The sequence below is a fragment of the Plenodomus lingam genome (assembly GCF_022343315.1).
Source record: "Plenodomus lingam strain CAN1 chromosome Unknown contig_3, whole genome shotgun sequence".
In the NCBI taxonomy this organism is placed as follows: domain Eukaryota; kingdom Fungi; phylum Ascomycota; class Dothideomycetes; order Pleosporales; family Leptosphaeriaceae; genus Plenodomus; species Plenodomus lingam.
This window is the reverse complement of record NW_027093944.1, coordinates 703,351-723,646: the sequence shown is the minus strand read 5'-3', so window position 1 is coordinate 723,646 and position 20,296 is coordinate 703,351. Positions and strand designations below refer to the sequence as shown.

The window sequence follows — 20,296 nt, the reverse complement described above, 5'->3', positions numbered from 1 at the left end:
GCTTCACAGCTATCCCGCAAAATGTGGGGTTCATGTATTGGCGCTGTAGTCGTGTGACTCGTCTTATATCTTTGATAACAGTTATATAGATAGATAGTCGGTAGGATTGCAGGGCTATGGCACGTGGTCCAAGTGATAAGATGAGGCGATCGTGCATCGGTCTGCGAGAATAGACTAACCGAATGGGTCACCACATCTTGAGTCAGGACGTTCATTGGTCACTAATCAAGTTTGGAAACTGTAAACCAACAACTGCATTATATCACTTGGTTCAGGATTGCAAATGTTGCCTCGCTCAAATGGCGTTATGCCGTGGTATCATTGTTCATCCCCTCCTACAAGAAAGAAGCATCAGTGCAATGCAGGACTAGCAATCCTCTATTTGTCCTTCGAACCAATATGAAGCTTGTCCTTCAACTTCTCCTTCAAGTGCGACATCTTGCCACTCTTCTCTTCGTTGCTTGGGGAACTGGTCAATCCAGATGACTTGTCAGCCTCAGATTTTCGGCCATGGCTATCCTCCGCAATACCTGCAACGCCGTCAGCATTACTCAGGACCCGTCCGGTCTTCTGCATCCACGTACTCTTGCACGCCCCAGCATCAGTAGACGTCGAGGGTTCAACTTTGGCAGGAACGCCGGTATCAGTCCATGATGGAGTTCCGTCACGCGTAGGTGTTGTCTTGGCTGGTGTGTTCTCGGTCGTGTCCTTGGAGTCCTTAACATCGCCAACCGCAGAAATCGAAGTATTCTGGCTTGGGTGGGTGCTGTATGTGTTAGAAGCAGCCGTGACAGAGTCGGGGGCTGCAGTCTTGACGGCAGTGTCTGGTTTCGCGACGCTAGAGCCGGCACTGGAAGTGGTGGAGTCTGGAACTGCAGGAGTAACATGCGCCGGAGCCGTAGGACCAGCACCAGGTGCACCTGCACGACTTATGTCGTCGAGCGGGGTGTCCTTCCATAACTTGTCTGTGACACCAGCCTTATCTGTGCTTGTCGAAGTTCCGATGGCAGATGGAGTGGATGTGGACGCATTTGTACCCGAGGTCGCAGAATCGGGATTCAGGGGAACAATCGGCATGCCGGAATAGGTAGCATCGTCACGACTGGTGTAGATTTTGGGGTCGCCTGATGACTGAGTTTTTGAGTCAGGCTGAGGTCCATCAAGGACAGGATTCAGCTTGAGGAAGTCGTCATTCGAGGTTGACGCTGTCTGGCTTGGCTTGTCTTCGTCATCTGTCAGCAGTCTCATCTTTATTTGCCATCGCCCCGATCAAAGGGATTGGACACGGTTCCCTTACTTTGTTCACCCGAGGAAGATTCCTTGGGAGCATCTCCATTGTTCTTGTAATCCAGAAAGGTCGACTTGTCATCAGAAGTGGCTAGTGGTGTTGCTGGGTTTCTCCATCAGCCTCATTCATCTTGCTAGCCAGCAGGTGTCTGAGCTTACCGACGTTGCCCTGATCGTACGGCTCAGCTGCAGTGCCCTTGCCCTGTTCACCAGACAAAGGCTCCTTGCCGCCTGTCTCGTTATTTGCAGTCTTAGTCTCAAGATCGGTCCTGGCCTCGGCATCCTTGGGTTGTTCGCCATAGATGAGTTTCGACGCCGTGCTCGCGGCGTTAGTCGCGATGTTGGTGATTGTCTCCATGATTGTGTAGTTACTCGTCACAGGCTGGGGGAAACAATTAAAGTTCAGATATGAAGGTGAAGTGTGTAGATGAGTGGGGGGTAAGGAGAGCGCGTCGAGAGGGTTATGGAGACAGAGGCAAATGATGACGTAGGGTCATTTATTGCGCTTGATCTTGTTCCACTGGCCAGCCACAATGTATCCGTGGACCACGATAGCACAATCTTCATCTAATGCAGGCGTAGCCAGCCCGTGCTTCGGCACGCCAACTGGGCTTGCACGATCTAAAAAGCCTGCTTATACAGAAACTTACCAAATCTAGGCAAATGTACGCCGTGAAGGTGCAGGACACCGTTTGGACCCTGGAATCCGGGAACCACAATCACTCTGTTGATCCTATGACGTCATGGCCCAAACAGACTAGTCGCCCACCAAACGTCAGTCATCCCAGGCATGACGATCACAAGCATGGTGGCCTTGCTACTACCATACCATGATGGTGCAATACTTCGAGGGCTTTGTATAGAACATCTCTCATCAACTCTCTGCTTTGTGCACATCCAGTCTCTTTTGTCTCTCACGAGCTCATTTCTACTGCTATAAAATGGGACCTCAACTTTGAAAGAGATTTGGGCTGCAAAGAGAATATACCGTCAAGCGAACCGAATAGTTACTGTGGTTCAAAACTGCCTTTTCTACGATCTAATAAGCGTGCGTTATGTCCCTAGGGTACAAAATGGCAAAGGAGATGGCCATGAATCTGGCCCAGGGTGCAGACCGTGTATTTTCTGTCAATCCATCTAATCGTATATTCCATAGTCATGCTTACTGTCTTCTCATCAATGGAATTATGAATCACCGTTGCTAGTGTTATTGCGGCGAAGCATCATTCATTCCTGATAGATTTGTATCGTCTTCACCATTTTTGTACCATTGCGCCCCCTCATCAGAACCAACCCAACAATGTCACGAGAGAAGGAAAGATCTAGACATTTCCCAAGAGGCTGTTTAGAATCCAAGGTCAAGGCCCAGGAAAATGCGAGGCAGTTCCGGAGGAAAGCACTGCGCGAAAGTCGAAGCAGATGCTCAAAGCACGCCTGTGAAAGAGAAAGAGCATGGCCATAGGCTTACCCGGGACAATGCTGTTCTTTCACAACCCGAAAAACCAACCTTCTGGTATGAAAAGACAAAAGACCGGCTGACTGCACGAGTTTCTCTAATCAATCTCCACATCCCACCGCACATTTATCAACCACCAAAAAACAATGCAACGCACTCCCGAGCCGTCTCCTTCCAAGCCTCGCAAGAGTCTTGTCTATGAGGTTACTCAAATCGCACAACTATATCCAGAACTTACTGGTTTAGCAAGCGAGTCGCCTCAAGACCCCTTGGCTACCACTCATGACCTGGCAGCAAGCGTCGGTGCAGTGCATGATCATCAGTACTATTCTAACAACGGCAGGCGGAGGAGCGAGTCGATAACAGAATGGATTCTCCAGACATCCTTACATTCACAACAGCAGACATTCGCAGTAGCATCGGCGTCCACACTCGGATCCTCAGTCCACTCCCTCATCACAGACCACAGTGCGGATGGCCAAACTGACCAAAGTCTAAGCGAAGAAAACTCCGACTTCGCAGAGGGCTATTCCTATGCACAGAGTATAACCAGCCTAATGAACCGGTACAAAAACCACGGAGCCTTCTGCAGACTAAAGACCACATTCAAACGCTTCCTCAACTTCAGCAGACGCAGCAAGGCACCCAAGCGCGCGTCTACCATCAAGTACCCAGATGACAACTCAACACATCTTCGCCCTTTCGGTGTGTATCAAAACTGCGTCAGTAACAGAGCATTGGCCGCTATCTCTAGTGATGAAAGTCCATTCACCACCAATCAGCTTCTACCCCAATCTACATTCCACACGCCCCGTCCCCTACCCACACCACCAGCCCAAGCCCAAGCAGCACAGTCTTACATCTCCGCTTCCGACCCCGATGACCAGACCCCCAGCTCCAGCCGTAGATCCAGTTTCACACGAAACCTACATACGGCGCTCCTCTACGCCACCCACACGGCCCCTTCATCCGCATCATCCCCTCCCTCATCCGCCCCCTCGGAGCAAGCCTACCCCGTGCTCGAATCCAGTTCAGCACCAGAACACACAATCGTGCCCACATACGACGGCGACTTTTCCTGGATGCAACAGCATATAATTTCCGCATCGCCGTCGGGATCTCCGGCGTCGCTTGCCGTGCCTAGGGTGCGCAGTGTGGGGAGGAAACAGGATGGACAGAGTTCCCAGGCCCTGGAGGAAGATGCGTCGGATGCTTGGATTACGGTTTCTAGGGCGTCGGCTGATACGGTGAGTATACGGCGTGGTGGTTTGATTCGTTCGTGGTTGAGAGGTTTGAGATAGGGAGGGGGTTGGGTGATGATATGGCCGGATGGCTGGATTCTCATATGACTATACGCCTAGAAATACAGTTTGTCTTGAAGTGCTAGTAACTGCAATGAAGCCAATATACTCGCCTAAGAAGTGAGCCAGAAATAAAAGCCCTTTCTATAGCGCGCACAAAACGTCTAACCCACACACTACCGGTACCCGATCCTCTTCCACACCAGGCAAAAAGAAACAAGAACTCTTGTGCATCCGGCCAGACTAGAACAACGAAATTAGACCAAACTAAAAGACAGATTAGAGTACCACTTGGAAGCAGCGACCTAGCTAAAGTCTACAAGAAAAAAAGTGATGGGGGTGGGAGGCATTGCTTTCACAACAGGCAGTATTCACGTATACAAAACACAATCACGAAACCCGAACGACTTCTCTCAATCTATCGCACACACACACACACACCAATACTCTCTCTCTCTTTTCCTCACACACACACATATATATATATAGAACGAGAAAAAACATTGATTCAGTTCAGTCCCATAACGTTACACATTTGAAGCCGCCAAAGCCATCCCTCCTTTTTTTCATTCCCCGACTCTTGTCAAACGCCCCTACAGACCTACAGACCCTTCTAGAGCTACAGTCGAATCATGCGAATGACGAGTCACCAGAACATTGGGCCTCGCCTCGTCACGTCTCATGTGCTGATACATACATACACTACATTTTTATCTTTTGGCAAGGAATACATCTCGTGTGCTGTTACAAGTGGCACGGGCTGCCTTTTTTGGTAATTTTTTTGGGGGGTTTGGGGGGATAATTGCACATGACTTTGGTCCTAACTTATTCGTCCTCCATGCCCTCCAGCAAAGTATGCTCGAGCACATCGCTGAGCGTGACAACACCTACCAGTTTATTTTGCTCATCGATGACGACGAAGCGGTGGACGCGGGAGCGGCGAATGGTGTCGTAGATGGTGGACATGTTGTCACTTAATGTGCAGGTGAAGATGCCTGGGAAGTCCTAGGGTCTTGTTAGAAGATAGGTCAATGGGGACGCGTAGGGGTTCGGCGCGGCTTACATCTGATCGCTTGAGCAATGCATCTCCGACTGTGAGGTTCAAGTCGTCGTAAACACCACCTTTGATGAGCGCAATGACGTCGACGGCTTCGAAGACGTTGAGCACAGTACCTTTTAGGTTTAGTTTACAGTCTTTGCTCACCCTCGAAGTGGTAGACATACCCGTTTTATCCAGAATAGGCACGCTGGAAATACTCTTCTTGACTAGCATATGAATGACGTCCATGACCGGTGTATCCATGGACGCCGTCGCCAGGTCCGTATACGTGCCTACATTGAGCTCCCGCAAAGGTTTCCTAAGCTTCTGCGTCTCCTTGACATTGACCGCGATGAACTTGAGAATGCGATATTGCGTGATGACGCTGACGACCATGGTACGATGTGTTTCGTCATCGCTGTCGACAATGGGTATGCGCCTGGCGCGCGACTCGAGCATGCGGCGACATGCTTCGTAGACGGGCTTGTCGGGGTGGATGGAGATTGTTTCTATGGGCTTGACGCCGAGCGCCTTTTCAATATCTGTGGGCGTGAGTCGTCGTGTATGTGCACGTGTATTGCCAGGTAGAGGGGACTGCTACACACCTCTCAGGCTGTTTAGGCGGAATTGGTCAACGCGGGCCAGGGCATCAGGGTTCTGCCAGTAGTATTGAATGACATTGATGTAGTCGGAAGTGGTGAGCAGGCCAGCAAAGGTGGAAGATTTCGAGTCCCACAGCGGCGCAGAAACAATGCCTGTACAAGACCGATCATCAGTATACAGAAGAAGCAGCCGCCAATTGGACGCTTCCTGGCAGACGTACCATTCTGGTTGAGGATGTTCAGACTCTTCTTCACCAGCAGGGCAGTATCAAAGACAATCAGACGATAGCTAATAGGCAGCACATCGTAACTGGTCCTCGCCTTGAGAAAGGCGCGGATGGTCCTCAGGCCATCCAACTGCTCACGATCCAGCGCACTCAGCGGTTTCGGCGGCAGCGTCTGGCGCGACTGCTGCAACAAGGTGCGTGGTGATACAAACGCGGGTCGGGCAGCGGCAGCGGCGGGGGCGGGGGCGGGAGCAGCATCATTGCCGCTGTTGCTGTTGTTGCTGTTGCTGTTGCTGGTGTTGTTGTTGGTGTTGGTGTTGGTGTGCGGGGGGGGTGATGTCGCTGAGTCGGCGGTATCGACGCCAGACATGATGGCTATGGTGCTCCTCTGTTCGGAGCCGCATGGAGAGTTGGTCCCGTGGCTCCGTGTCCGCGTCGTGGACGGGCGGGGGTCCCCGCGAAAAGAAGTTGAGGCTGCTGCACAGAGAAAAATAAGAGAGAGCGGAAGCGAGAGAAGGGATCTTCCAGAAGGTCGAGGGGGGCGGGGGGACCAACCAAGGCCAGAGTCGACGGGTGTGGGTAGGGGTTACCTAGAGTAGGTATACTGTGTAGTACTAGTTATCTCGGCTAGTTTGAGGGTCACGTTACTTATCTTGTGCCATCCAAATAGCCAGGATGTAGCAGTGGCAAATCACATGATACTCAAACTACCCGAGCGCATGAGTACTACCGTATTCCTCCCACCTGGGCAGCCGCCTGTTGTTGGTCGTCAGCCAAGTGGGTGGACAAGCCAGGCACTTGGCTGTTCGGATTCCCTCCCCCGCCAAAAATTGAACCGTGCCCGCTCGCCAGACAGAATCGAGACAGACTACTTTTGACACTTGTGCCTGTGCGTGACTCTCTCCTACCTACTAATAGAAGTATCCCCACCAAGACGACGCAATCAGCGATCCGCCTTGGCGCATCTGCGAGATCAACGCGGGGCAGCATGTTCACCAACGGGTGCACTTTGTCCACGAGTCAGTCAGTCACCTATGGCACCATTGCACCACAAGGTATCCTAACCACGTACTGTATAACACATCACTACAGACCCTTTGCCTCTTGCATCAACGTCGAATGGCTTTGTATTGGGCGAGGAAGAAATTCAGGAATCCGAGGATACGCTCAAACCATACATAATCGCGCCTTGTCTGCCCATTACTTGACAATGGCCGCCGCCGCCGCCGCCCTCTCTTGCTCTTCTTCTCCAGCCTTCTGCCCAGCTTACTTGCCAGCTGCCCAAGACAGGTATATCAATCCATCCCAACTCCTCTCTCTCTCGCCCACGGTCCCCGGCCCACAGCCCTTCAAGATCTAACCATTGTTCTTTTGAGCCGCTTTGGCAGCCTCAATGTTGAGCTCTGGTCCCGGCTCTTTCTGTGCTTCCTCCATCATAATCTCCTTGGTCGCCGTCTCTATTGACTGTTCGGGCTCACCAATCGTCTTCTGTGCTTGCGCGACAATGGCATCTGCTTCAGTGATGCCACCCTTGATGGTAGCCTGGTCGCCATCGACACCCATTGCCGCCTCGTTCTTGCGTTGGCGGAGCGCCTTGTTGTCAAAGCGGACGACCATACAGGAAAGGTTATCCGTTGAGAAGCGTGCCAGGGCGTAGTCGACCAGCTTCTTGGAGGCTTCCTGAGGGTCCTGGACACCACGGATGAGGTCGACGGCTTCTTGATCGGAGCAGACATCCCAAAGCTAGGCAGATGTTAGTAAATGCCATCCATGCGCCATCATCATCATCATATCATCATCACGTTGAACTTACACCGTCGCATGCCAAGATAAGAAACTCATCCTGATCGGCCTGGATTACCGTCTCGGTGGTGTATGGGTGACCAGTGACCAGATCCTTCATATAGGCATCCCCCAGTGCGCGAGTTACAGCAAGTACGCCGTTGACGCGGTTGTTGAGGATCAGGCCGCCGGCGCTGGCAACACGTCTGCCCTCGTTCTCGTCGCTGCCCTTGTGATCGTATGACAGACGGAGTGCTCGGCCATTTCGACAAAGTACAATGCGCGCGTCGCCAACGTTGGCTGTATAGAGCACTCTTTGCCGACTGGCCTCGTTCCGCAGCTTCGCCTCGACTTGCTGCTCGCCTGCTGGGCTGGCATCGGGCGCATCTGCCTTGACCTCTCCGCCCTCGCCGGCGTGCTTGACAGCCGAGACGGCAGCAGGCGCAAAGAGAACCGAGCCCGTAGACGACTGCGAATTGGGAACTCGGTCCTCCCACCTCAAGACGGCAATCACCGCGGTGCAGCCACTGTTCTTGAGAGGAAGCTTCTCGAGCTGCTGGTCGACTACGGTAAAGGTCTGGTCCAGCAGTTCAGGGATCGGCGTGTTTGGATTCTTGCGGATCGTGTCTTCGAGGATCAAGTGAAGTTTCTTGCCACACCAGTCCGCAGCAAAAGTGCCGGCGTGCCCGTCGAAGATGGCGAAATAGCCGTTATCCGTCTCGACGACCGCTTGCGACGAGGGATCGGACCGGGTAGAGCCAGCGTCTGAGCCCGAGGTCGTCTTGTCCGCACCGTACGAGGGCGCGGGCGTGCTCAGGAAGTTGTATAGATAGGCATGCGTGTCCTCCATGGTCCGTCTGCACTTTTTGTTCTTATCCTCTGTGACTCCCACGCGAAACGTCGACCTGGGGCCGGGGGCAGACTCGCCCGCCGAATTGTTGAGCGCACCCTGAGGTACGCTGAGGGCTGCATCTGACTTGCCCAGCTTCTGCATAGGCGTCTGCACAGTGTTCTTGTCCAACAGGCCACCCGAAGACGTTGAGGTGGGCGAGCCGCTCAGGTGCAGCGACTGCTTTGCGCTCGAGAACATGTCTCGCGCACGCGACACGCCGCTACTCCGCCGCTTCTTCTCGCTGCCGGGCGCAACACCGCTGTCGCTGAGTTTGCGGTCCGTGGCAGCAGCGCCATTGCCTGTCGTCGCTGTCGCGGTCGTGTTGGCTACAGAAGTAGCGGGGTTGCTGTCGGACGGAGGGGCAGCCGCGGGCTTGGATGCGTCGCTGATGCCAGACTCACTACTATCCTTGTCGGAGCTGCCAAACATTCTATTCAAGAGGCCTCCTGTGTAAAGAAAAAGGCGAGTCAGTAGGGGCGGTAGGGACAGGTGGGCATGTAGAAATGGCCTACCCGAGCTGGAGAAGCTCCTTCGTTTGTCCCCTGCCAGATTGATGACTTCGCGACGGCGCTGCTTTGTGTTTGGCGGGGTTGATGGGGCGTGCAGGTGCAGGTGCAGGCGCAGGTGCGGGTGCGGGTGCGGGGGAGGTGGATGGATGCGAGGGTGGTATGGGTGGTAATAGTAGGTAAGGGGGGGGGAGGGGGTAAGAGGGGAGGGGGAGGTGGGGGAGGGTTGTATGTCTCTGTAAGACAGGGTAGGGCAGAGTAGTGGTGTAGGTAGAGTAAGTAAGTACCGTTGTAGGGAGGTCAACCAACGGTTAGGGCAAATAAAAGTACCTAGGGCTGTTTGTTGGGTAGGCCAGGGCTGGGGTGGAAATGTGCGAGGGCGAATGTAGTGTAGGTAGGTAGTGGTAGTAAGTAGTAAGTAGCTACGTACACAGTAGGAATACTGTCGTAGTAGCGTGCACGCAACGAGCAACGGCGGGGGCGGTGTCAGTCCTTGGGTGGCTGTGATGACGTCGGATGGCCGGGCTTGCTTGACGTTGACACAAACTGTGAGGGAGGAGAGTAGAGCGTGCCTAGCGCGCAAACGAGGAGGAAGAAAAGGGAACAGGGCAACAGCAACGCCCCCCAGACGTGCTGAAATGGTGCGGATGAAAGTGTTCAGATTGGACGGGCTTTGGGCGCTGGTGCACACACCCCATACCAGACGAGTGCGTCGCAGAGGGCGTATAACCCATAAATCGTTACTCTACCCCGCTATGGCGCAGTCGGGTGGGAAGATCTACACAGCACAGTAGAGTACTCTAGAGCAGATGGTGGTAGGACTAGAGTAGTAGTAGCAGTAGTAGCAGTAGAGTGGGTATGCCGGGCTGGCTGTGGCGGTTCACAGTCTGTCAGTTGCGGCGGGCAGCGTCCTGTGGTAGTACACAGTAGACACAGTCCACGGGTGCTACCATAGTCATGTTAAGCAATGGGCGGAATCCTGGCGACAAATCTAGCCGTGTCTAAAGTACGATTGTACTTGCATGCATCCATGTTAGCTGCATGTGGGCCGTCCGGTAACTACATAGGTACTCTACTCTAGTACTCTGCCATTGATGTCTTGTCGCTTACCGCCTGGCCATTGGACATTCCAGGGCTTCCAATGCCACTGCACCAGTCAAAGAGTTCGTAACGGGATGGGGCAGGTGGGAGAGCACCGCTTGCATTGATTGTTATGAGACAATCCAACTACTGCGTTCAATCACTCTCTCATCCACTCTTCACCTGCTTGGTCTCTTTGTAAGCCAATTGCGCACTTCAACCTCCGCCGGGTGCGATGCTGACGAGGCCGCTGCGCCGCAAGTACTCCAGAGTGTCCCCGAGTGCAGCGCGCGCTGCCTCATCTCCTCAGACTATCCAGACGAGCCTGGAGATCATCATCGTCTGGGTCTGCGCCTCCCCCAATAGCTTGGGCCACTCTTGCCTCGGGTACTGCACTCTTCTGTAGACCACTGGGTGTCTCACCAAGCTGCGACTGGTTAGTCGATGCGATTGCATGCTTCCTGGTAAACATACTGCTGCGCCAAGATCGATGCCTATCTCGTCCAAGACCTGATTGACCACATCTTCGCTCTCTTCCTCGTCCTCCATACCAGTGGCATCGTCAATGGCATCGTCCATCATCTCCTGTCGCTGGTCCATGATGTCATTCTCCTTCTCAAACTCCATGGCGATTCGCTGGAGGGCGGGAAGGTTCATTTGCCTGTTCATGCTCCCGAGCAATGCTAGTAAGGATCAGGATAGGATACTGTTTGGCTGGTCGATTTGGCTTACTCGTAGCTCCCTTCATCGACTGCATCATCTGCTCGTTGCTGCGTACTGTCTGCTACATGTCAGCCACCCATGCTCAAGATAGATTCCGATAGCGTACTTGAATCCTCAAAGATATGGCCTGCAACTGTGTTCGCATCTGGTAGAACTTCTGGATATACCTAGAGCTGTGTCAGCCCATGTGGATGCTCGAGGTGGGAAGCGCAACCCAATCATACCGTCGTGTCCGCACAAGATCCTTTGCCTGTATCCGCAGAGGGCCCATCTGCCCATTCTTTGCGCTCTTCTTGATGTCTGCAACAAGCTTCTTCTCCTGGTTCTCGAGCTTCACGCGCTCGCGGTCTAGTTCTCGCTGTGTCTTCTCGAGCGCTCGCTGATGCTTGCGCAGGCGCTCCGCCGGCGTCATGCGCTTCCCGAACGCCCACTCTACTATCTGCATGTTGTTGTCAGTAGAAGCCTCTCAGGGGTATGATTTCCACGTACATTCATGGCTGAGACTGGCTTGTACGGGTGATGGGCTTTGGTAGGTGGTGTTGAGGGTGGTTGTAGTGGATAGGCTACTAGGCACACGCGGTTTCGAGGCAGCAATCAAGTATTACACGAAGCAGTTGAGAGCACTTGGATTCGCCGACTGTTCGGGTAGACAATCCACTTCGCTTCTTTTGTGAGGGAGGAGGAGGAGGAGGAGAGGACTGAGTTATGCACCTTTCACATCATGTGTTTGGATGCTGTAATCGTTGCTCCAGTCTCTCTACCTATGCGTCGGGAGACGGCCTCGGTCGCCAAGGCAAGGAATAGGTACACGTCAAGCCCTGACAAAAACCAGCAAACGATGATGTGCAAATTGCCTTAAGAGTGATTCGAATCGAATCGAGTTGCGCTACAGTGCCTTCTATCTTCCATCATCGTTCAGCACTTCACCGTCCACCATGACACCATCTAAAGTCTAGTAGCATCGCCGCGGGGGTCGTCTTAGGCACTCTGCCAGTACGCATCACGCACGCATGCTCTCTCTCCCTCTCTCGGGAACCAAGCCAACCCCTGCTTTGTTAGCGTGCTCGCCACCAAATAGTTGCATCACACCTCTACACCGTACAGTACAATTCTTCGCGGCCCCACCCTCCATCTCGCCCCTTTCCTCGACAATTCCCTCTGCAACATGCGCCTTCACTCGTTGGCGCACACCCAGTAACCTCCCCGATGTCTCCCAAGCGGCCTGTCAAAAATCCTTCCGACCGTGGCGAGTCCTCGAGTAGTCGCCATGGCCACACCCCCGATGCCTTCACACCACGCCACCACATGGGCCCAGGCTACATGACTGTAGGCTCTGGCAGCACTCCGGAAGCCACTGCACGCCTTGTCTCGATGTTGGACGAAGACTCTGGCTATGGAGCAAGCCTTGCAGAGGGGGAGGGTGCTAACCGTAGTTGGCACTCGACGATTGGTGAGGACCGGCCATCGCAGTCCCCACGCCTATACTCAACGGCGAGTCGAGCTTTTCGGAGCACGACAGACAACGCAGCCATGTCCTGCAACTCCGCTACAACCAGAACAAGAATGCGCTGGGTCGGGCCATTCACGGCACCATCGACACCCTGAAGACCTCTCAAGAGATGAACCTCAAGTGGCCTGCTCACTACCCCTCGGTGCAAGTCGAGACCCAAAGGTCACATCTGCGCACTGATTCTCGGCCTGGCCTACAGCACACGCAACCCGCCATAGGCGGCGACTTTGAGCCGAGCCTGCGCTCACCCGACCGACCGCGTCCCCCGCGCAGGACTGGAACAACTGTGGGGGATGAGCCAGTCGCAGAGTCAAGTTCTGCCGCTGCTGCGAAGGAGACGAAAGTGGAGCCCCGCTTGGTCACGCCAAAACTGGCCCATGACTTTTCCGTCCTCAAGCTTGAATTACGCATGGGGGGTCGCAACCAGACCGACTTGGTGCATTCGCTAGAAAAGAGCTCCATCGCCTCCTTGCTCGACGGCCAAATCCAGCAAAGCAAAAAGCATCTCTACTCGATCAAAGAACGTATTCAGGACACCTCCAGCAAAGTGCTTGTTACTAGAGACCTCAATGCCGGGAAGTCGACCTTCTGCAACGCCCTACTCCGGCACAAAGTCCTACCGGAGGATCAACAACCCTGCACAAGCATATTCTGCGAGGTCCTTGACTTCAGAGAGAAGTCCATGCAGTGCCAATTGGATCAACATACAATCGCCACGACGAGAGCACGTACATTGTCTTCGCCTTGGAAGACCTAGAAAAGATTGTCGTCGGCAATGGGCATTTTTCCCAATGCAAGATCTACATCAAGGACATCCAAGATGTCGATGAATCCATTCTTAACCATGGAGTCGTCGACATTGCCTTAATTAATGCACCTGGCGTTAATGCTGACTCTCTTAAGACCACTGCTGTCTTCGCCCGTTAGGAGGAGATTGACGTAGTCGTTTTCGTTGTTTCAGCGGCAAACCACTTCACCAAGTCTGCCAAAAACTTCATCTTCAGCGCAGCTCAAGAAAAGGCGTATATGTTCATAGTAGTCCATGGCTTCAATACGATCCGTGACGTGCCCCTTGAAGGTTTGCGATCTAGTCAAGTTGCATTGTACCGAACAAAAAGTCGGAGACCATGAAGGCGTTTGCAGGGAGTTTAGCTGGTTACTAACGACGTATTTGGGCGATGTTTACGTGTACATACGAATGAATCAATACCTCTCTTGCCCCTTTTAATCGATACCAAGCTAGCAGAATGTCCGCAGAGATAATAATATATAGTTTGTTATGAAAATAGCGCCAAGTTATGGTAGGTGATGGGTTGTCGGACCTCCGGGCTCCCACGTCATGCGGCCCGCACATGTACCAGTAGGCAGCTCCCAAAGCAACCTCATGCACATTCCATCTCCACGCCTCCATGGCTGACTCACCCGATCGGCCACCCTGAGATGGAAGTGCGACGGGACCCTCGGTCTTTTCTTTTCTTTATCATCCTACTACTACTCATCAACTCGCCGGAACCGCAGCAACCGACGTTCAACGTGCATGCGCGCTTCAAGGAGCTCATCGCGCGCGAATATGGCCACCTCGACATACTAAACAGGACGCGGTATGGTGACTTCAATGTAAAGAAGAATCGATGGTTGAACGTGACTGGGCTGCGAGAGGAGGATGGCTTTGCGTGGGAGTTGTTGGATCCGGTGCGGGAGCGGGCGAGACAACAGTCGGAACGATGGCTGGGTGAGCGCTGGCAGGGTGCGCTTGATGGATCATTAGAAGGGCAGGAAGAGAGTATACCGGTCTACAAGAACCTTTCTGGCTACGTGCAGGGTGAATGGACGCGCTCGCCCCTGAGTCGCATACGACATCCCAGCGACATGGGCAACTCGTCGGTCATTCCTAGCGACCCGTTTGGACATTTGGTCGAATACGATCGGAACCTCACAGGAACTGGCGGACCGCTGCGGTTACACATTACAGAGCTGGAAGACAAGATGCGGAGGAATGAAAATAAAACCATGTCTGAAATCAGCGCGAAGGTGGTGATCGGAGATGACGACAGTTTTGGAGGCAATTGGTGGGAGTTTATTGTGCATGGTGTACACTTGACAAAGAGTGGGACGGCGATACTGACGACGACAAGTGATCGGTATGCGGGCATCTTTGCTTTGCCACATTTACAATCGTCGCAGTATCATTACTCCTTGTCGCAGAGTTTCCTCAATTGGACGATCCACGAGACGATCAAGCGGCAAGAGAACAGAGTGTTTCCGCTGTGGAATCCGTGGACCTCCTCGGCCGAGGGGAGCAATGAAGCCATCTTCCAAGGACATCACTGCGAGTTCGTCTTATACCTGCAAGAGATACCGAGTCAGTATAAGGTGGACATGGACTGGCTCGAGCACGAGATGCGATACCCAACTGGAGCATCAATCAAACAACATGCGCCATTCTCCATGTCCTTTGTGGGCTTCTCACCTGACTGTGGCTTCGTCATCGAGTCGAAAGGACCTCCAGACTTCCCACCTTCGGAAGCAGCACATCTGAGTGGATCCAAGACCGAGGACTTCAACGAACGGACGAGACATAGCATCATCGCCTTCTCTGTCACTCTAGCGTTCCAATTGTCTTTTCTCATCCAGCAAATGAAGGAGACGGCCACACCATCGATGCGCAGCCGAGTTAGCTTCTACACCATCGCAACGATGGCTTTAGGCGATGGCTTCACATTTCTCATCCTGGTGTTCATGTACCTTTTCCTTGGCTCTTCCCAGCTTGCCTTGTACAGCATTGCATTCATGGCCCTATTCTCTGTGCTCACGCACCTCCGCTTCCTCATGGACATTTGGTCAGTTCAAGCTGCAGAGCGGGCACGGTTAGAACGACAGACAATACCAGCTCCTTCTCCTGCCCCAGCAACTCCCGCTATTACTACATCGACTCGATCTGCAGTCCCTGCATCTGCTGTTCAAGGTCTCCCCCTCCCAGCAACAGCTTCTCGGCTGCAGCCCCGGCCACCAACACCCATTATTATCGCACCAGATCAAGACGACCCCTTGGATGACGAAACACCCTTACCGACAACCAACACAGCCACTACCACAACAACGGTAACAACGACAACACAAACAAACGCGAATCCTCGCGCCGAACTCGGTGCCCTTTACAGCCGTTTCTGCCTCCTGCTAATCGTTCTCTTCTTCGTCACCATACAATTCGCGACCGCGCGCGCCACTTACCGCACTTTCTACTTCAACGCTCTCTCCTTCACTTACCTCTCTTTTTGGCTCCCGCAAATCTACCGTAACGTCATGCGCAACTGCCGTAAAGCCCTACGCTGGGACTACGTCATCGGTACATCACTCGTTCGCATCGCCCCAATTTCGTACTTCTACTTGAAGGAAGACAATGTGCTCTTTGCGCGCACAGATTGGCAGTGTTTTGCAGTGCTACTGGGGTGGATGTGGATTCAGGTCGTCATTCTATGCAGTCAGGAGGTACTAGGAGCAAGGTGGTTTGTGAGAAGTGGATGGGCGCCCGAGGCGTGGGATTACCATCCTATTCTCCGTGAGGATGCGGAAGGCGGGATGATGCCGTTGAACGTTACCATGCCCACTGGTTCTACCACCACCGACGACCATGCCTCCTCTTCTTCTGCAACATCGACAAAGTCACCCGAAACCAAAGACAAACGCACAAACAAAAAGGTCTTTGACTGCAGTATCTGCGCGCAGGACATCGAGGTTCCGGTGATTCCCGCAGGCGCGGGTTCCGGAACCGCAGACGAAGGCGTGGCCGGTATGGCGGGCACGAGTATGATATTGCAGCGTAGAATGTACATGGTTACGCCGTGTAGACATGTTTTCCACACGCCTTGTTTGGAGGGCTGGTTGAGGTATAGGCTTTTATGTCCAAACTGTAGGGAAAGTTTGCCGCCGCTTTGAAAGATGTGTGGTATATGGTGGGTTAGGAGTGCGATATCAGGTATCGGGCTTGAATTCGATGGCTGCTTAGATGGTGGTTGGCTTCTTTGTATCGCATTTGCATGCATGGTAAATTTGTAGTCATGGGACTTGGTCCTTTCAATCGAGATACTATTTTGGCTTTGGAAGTTCCCTTGGAGTTTGTACAGGTCCATTGTCTCTTGTTACATGTAGTTGCAAGATGACGGTTGGTTGGTAAGAAGTGAGGTTAATAAACATGTACAAGTGTGGGTTTGTGGGCGTTCAATGGATACGCGGCCTATGTATAGCTATCATGGGTATCTACGTGGATTGCAATGGTCAATAGATGCGTAAATCTGGCATCTGCAATTCACCTCTGCCTCTTTGCCTCTCGCCCTCTATGTCCATGTGATGAGATGAGTGCACGTAAACTTGAGCGTTGCTTCTAAGAAGAAGCAAAAGCTACAACCCTCATCAACCCCACGCAGAACAGTACCTACCTGGCCGTCTCAATAGACTGCAACAAATAAAAATTCTAAATAATTCTACCTGACACTATCCCTACGGTTGGTTCCTTTGCAGCAAAACTCTCGTCGTCGCTGCCATTTAGGCGCTTTAACTATTTCAGATGGCAGCTCGAATTCGCATACTCCGATACCAATATAGCGCCCCAGGTGTTGCGGGCTCGCAGGAGAAGTAGCCCAGGTGAGGCGATCAGGGCCGATTTTGCAGCAGAGCTCTGAATTTTTTGGATAGGGAGCCGTGGATACATGTGCAACGCACACGCCTAGGGGTATCTTGCTGTCTCTGCTTGAATGTTAAGATATATGCCACTTGGTACAAGGGAAGATGGGTATATAAGCCAAGGTGGCGAGGAAGAAGAGGCAGGTGGGGAAGGTGAATCTCATAGTCATAACTGGGATACGGCTTCTAAGAAGATTAAAGGGCCAAGAGGATACTAGCAGTGGTAGACCGAGACTTTTGTTTATACGACCTGGAAGTCTGTTCAGGGTGATTTGCTATTGATTTTCGTGACCTAATTGGAACCAGGATTCGTGTATTTAATTTAGTTCATATAAGGATTGTCCATGTGCAAGCATGTTTTGAAGATTTCAGCACCATGTAAACGGGCCTATAAGCGTTATTTTCTCCTCAAAATTATGCGCTTGCAGCTACCCCAGATGTTATGGGGCAGCACTTACTATGATAGTTCAAAATAGCGGTAGTACTGGGCCAAGCCTTTAGGAGAGGTCGCATTATGTCGGTTCACATTCCTATTGAAGACAAGATTGCTGTGCTCAGGAATAGGTTAGGGTATGGATGATTGGATTGTATCTATCAAGATAGAGCTGAAACATATAGAGCTCACAGCTGTGCACCTAGAAGATGACGATTAGTACACCCATGTTGGCTTAGCACCAGGCAGCCCTCTACCGGACAATTTGTAGAATTGGCAGAACTTTGTAATGAGTTGGCAGTAGGTCCCAGCAGAGATATCAATCAAGGATAGATAAATATATCACATCGAAGTGCTCAATGTACTCCATTTGTAACAAATATGCGTGGATTAGAACATGGTAGTTAATCGCTGCATCCATGTTATATTTGTAACCTGCTACCTAATCTCTGCTATCTGCCATGCATTTTATATGATGAAACAAGTACATGCGAAGTCAACTGTTGCTTCGAACAAAAGAAAAGGCAACAAAACGTGGTACACCAGATGAAAGTCTTCCAGACCCGCAGCTTGGCCCGTAGATCTCACAGCACGAAGGCACCGTAGTACCTGCCCACCTGAACAGACGGCTCGTAATCAAGACTGCAATAAGACTATACGGGTTAGCAGCCTGCAGTATGAATGTTCCCGTTTACCTTGATACCGATCAAGCGCGAGGCTGATCATGTGCAGCAATCGATCCAATATTGTCCCATGGAGCGAGGGTCAAGCAGTGCATTGACTTGGCACCTTGATCCACCCGGTTCAATTTCTCGTGGTTCACCTCAGCAATACCTTGTTACTTCCGCGACTCCTGTTGGCTTGTAGCCAACGCAATCGCAGATCATACGCTGTCCAGTGACCCTCGCACTGTCGAAAGGTTAGGCTACGTGCGGTTTTGTACAGAGGGGATTTGTACGTACATATGATAAAAGGCCTTGGACAGGATGCGGTCAGACAGAGGCTTGTGAGAGTATAAAAAAACTTGAGAGTTTTTCAAAGTTGATTGATTGATGTACTGTTCCTCCATGGGGTGAGGAGGGAATCTGATGTGATGAAAAGTATTGATTGAAGAATCTATGGCCGAAAAGCTAAGGTGGCTAGATATAGATATCCCCACTAGTCCCAAATAGGTGTCTCCCAGACAACCCGGACAGGGGAGTCTCCACTATTAGTGGTGGGCAGTCACCACCTTAGTATAAGGTAAGCACTATAGGTAATAAAGAAACAACAGTCCCCTAAATCTATAGTAACTATAAATATGCAAAGAAAAAACGTCTATATTAGATAGTAAGCTCTAAGATAAGTTAATTAAGTCTCTCTAATATTAGACGTGGCAATGCTTTAGTATATATATTAGCTAGGTTCTCTACTAATATAATATATTAGATACTATAATTACTAGCTAAAAATTACTCCTAGATAAAGTAGTAATATATATAAATATATTTTAACTATAAATTAAGCTTTTAGTCTTAAATAAGTAAGATAGTAGGTTTATTATCTATAAGTAGCTAATATATTAGCTTTATAGGTATTAATTCTATAATAGTATAATAGGCCTAGACTAAATATAAGGTAGTATATAAGGAAGCTATATATTTAGCTTTATAAGTACTTTATATAATATAGCTCTATCTCTTAGAAGACTAGGAGATAACTAAGCTATTAATCTTTAGGATATATCTAGAAAATAACTTTAAATTATTAGGATCTAATACGTATAAAGCGTCTAAGTATATTATAACCTCTAGGCGTTATCTACTAGGTAGTATTCTAATTATTAACTAATATGTAGATATAGCGCAAATATACTAGAGTACTTAGAATACTAACTTAAGGTAGTTATCTAATAGGTTAGTGTTATATAAACTAAGAAGTCTAATAGTATATACTAGATTAGGTTTATTTACTACTACTATAAAGTTAAGTAAACTAATAATAAATTAGAATTTCTTTTATTAGTTAAGATTAATAGGTACTTTAGTAGGGGTCTATAGTAGGAATAAGCTAGGGTTAATAGGTATCTATTACCTATTATAGTCTATTATCCTATATTATTAAAGCACTACTATAATATAGGTGCGTTAGTAGAGTTTAATATAGTAGTTAAGATACTTAATTTCTAGACTAAGGAGTATTCTAGGACATCCTAGATCTTAAAATTAGAAGCAGGTCTTTATAAGTTTAAGTATATAGGCAATCTAATATTATATACCTACTATTAGGATATTATCTATATAGATTCTAAGAACTAGATACTCTAATATAAAGATATAGGGGTTAAAATCTACTTAGATAAAATACTAGGTCTTTAGCTAATCTAATAGGATAGTATACTATTTGCGTCTTAATTACTTAAGTCTATAGAGTGTCTTAAGTAGTAGGAACGCTAAACTATTATTAGCTATTCCTAGTAGTAGCTAGTAGTATATCTTATGCTTAAGATATCTATTTAGGTATATAGTATTAAAGTCTACCTATTATATATACTATCCCTTTATAGTAGCTAGTACTAAGAGTATATATAAACTATTATATCTAATAACTAGGGAGTATATATTATTATAGTTAAAACTATAGTATTAAGAAAATCCCTATATAATAAGCTATGATTTTCTCTTAACTATATTACTAGATTTATCTTACTTAGTGTTAAAAACCTAGTAGGTACCTATAAGCTTTGTCCCTAAAGGTATCTTATATTAGGGTACTACTTTCTAGGTTCTATTATTAGTA

General features: G+C 50.2%; 7 protein-coding genes across 7 annotated transcripts; 3 read left to right on the top strand and 4 right to left on the bottom strand.

Moving 5' to 3' along the window:
- Positions 1–378: 378 nt before the first annotated feature.
- On the bottom strand, positions 379–1,645 carry IAQ61_007617 (uncharacterized protein; the record flags this gene model as incomplete). Its single annotated transcript, XM_003842194.1, has 4 exons — positions 379–530; positions 585–1,223; positions 1,298–1,390; positions 1,447–1,645. The coding sequence occupies 4 exons, from the start codon at positions 1,643–1,645 to the stop codon at positions 379–381; spliced, it is 1,083 nt and encodes a 360-aa protein (XP_003842242.1).
- Positions 1,646–2,889: 1,244 nt separating this feature from the next.
- Positions 2,890–4,044, top strand: IAQ61_007616 (uncharacterized protein; the record flags this gene model as incomplete). The annotated part of the gene is made up of 1 exon (XM_003842196.2): positions 2,890–4,044. One exon carries the CDS (start codon positions 2,890–2,892, stop codon positions 4,042–4,044), a length of 1,155 nt encoding a protein of 384 aa, XP_003842244.2.
- Positions 4,045–4,528: 484 nt separating this feature from the next.
- IAQ61_007615 (uncharacterized protein) lies at positions 4,529–6,282 on the bottom strand (the record flags this gene model as incomplete). The annotated part of the gene is made up of 5 exons (XM_066097654.1): positions 4,529–5,049; positions 5,108–5,217; positions 5,269–5,625; positions 5,689–5,838; positions 5,907–6,282. 5 exons carry the CDS (start codon positions 6,280–6,282, stop codon positions 4,870–4,872), a joined length of 1,173 nt encoding a protein of 390 aa, XP_065952151.1. The 3' UTR covers positions 4,529–4,869.
- Positions 6,283–7,268: 986 nt separating this feature from the next.
- Positions 7,269–9,204, bottom strand: IAQ61_007614 (uncharacterized protein; the record flags this gene model as incomplete). The annotated part of the gene is made up of 3 exons (XM_066097653.1): positions 7,269–7,655; positions 7,726–9,032; positions 9,099–9,204. Coding segments are annotated over 3 exons (1,800 nt in total), but the record flags the coding sequence as incomplete, so codon positions are not given.
- Positions 9,205–10,078: 874 nt separating this feature from the next.
- On the bottom strand, positions 10,079–11,840 carry DID4 (ESCRT-III subunit protein did4). Its single transcript, XM_003842199.2, has 6 exons — positions 11,385–11,840; positions 11,120–11,334; positions 11,002–11,062; positions 10,905–10,953; positions 10,647–10,855; positions 10,079–10,599 (listed from the first exon to the last, which is right to left on the bottom strand). Exons 1-6 carry the CDS (start codon positions 11,388–11,390, stop codon positions 10,471–10,473), a joined length of 669 nt encoding a protein of 222 aa, XP_003842247.1. The 5' UTR covers positions 11,391–11,840; the 3' UTR covers positions 10,079–10,470.
- Positions 11,841–11,999: 159 nt separating this feature from the next.
- On the top strand, positions 12,000–13,536 carry IAQ61_007612 (uncharacterized protein; the record flags this gene model as incomplete). The annotated part of the gene is given in 4 exon segments (XM_066097652.1): positions 12,000–12,345; positions 12,366–13,063; positions 13,078–13,317; positions 13,333–13,536. Coding segments are annotated over 4 exon segments (1,488 nt in total), but the record flags the coding sequence as incomplete, so codon positions are not given.
- A 309-nt stretch (positions 13,537–13,845) lies between these two features.
- Positions 13,846–16,341, top strand: IAQ61_007611 (uncharacterized protein; the record flags this gene model as incomplete). The annotated part of the gene is made up of 1 exon (XM_003842201.1): positions 13,846–16,341. The coding sequence occupies one exon, from the start codon at positions 13,846–13,848 to the stop codon at positions 16,339–16,341; it is 2,496 nt and encodes an 831-aa protein (XP_003842249.1).
- Between the last annotated feature and the right edge of the window lie 3,955 nt (positions 16,342–20,296).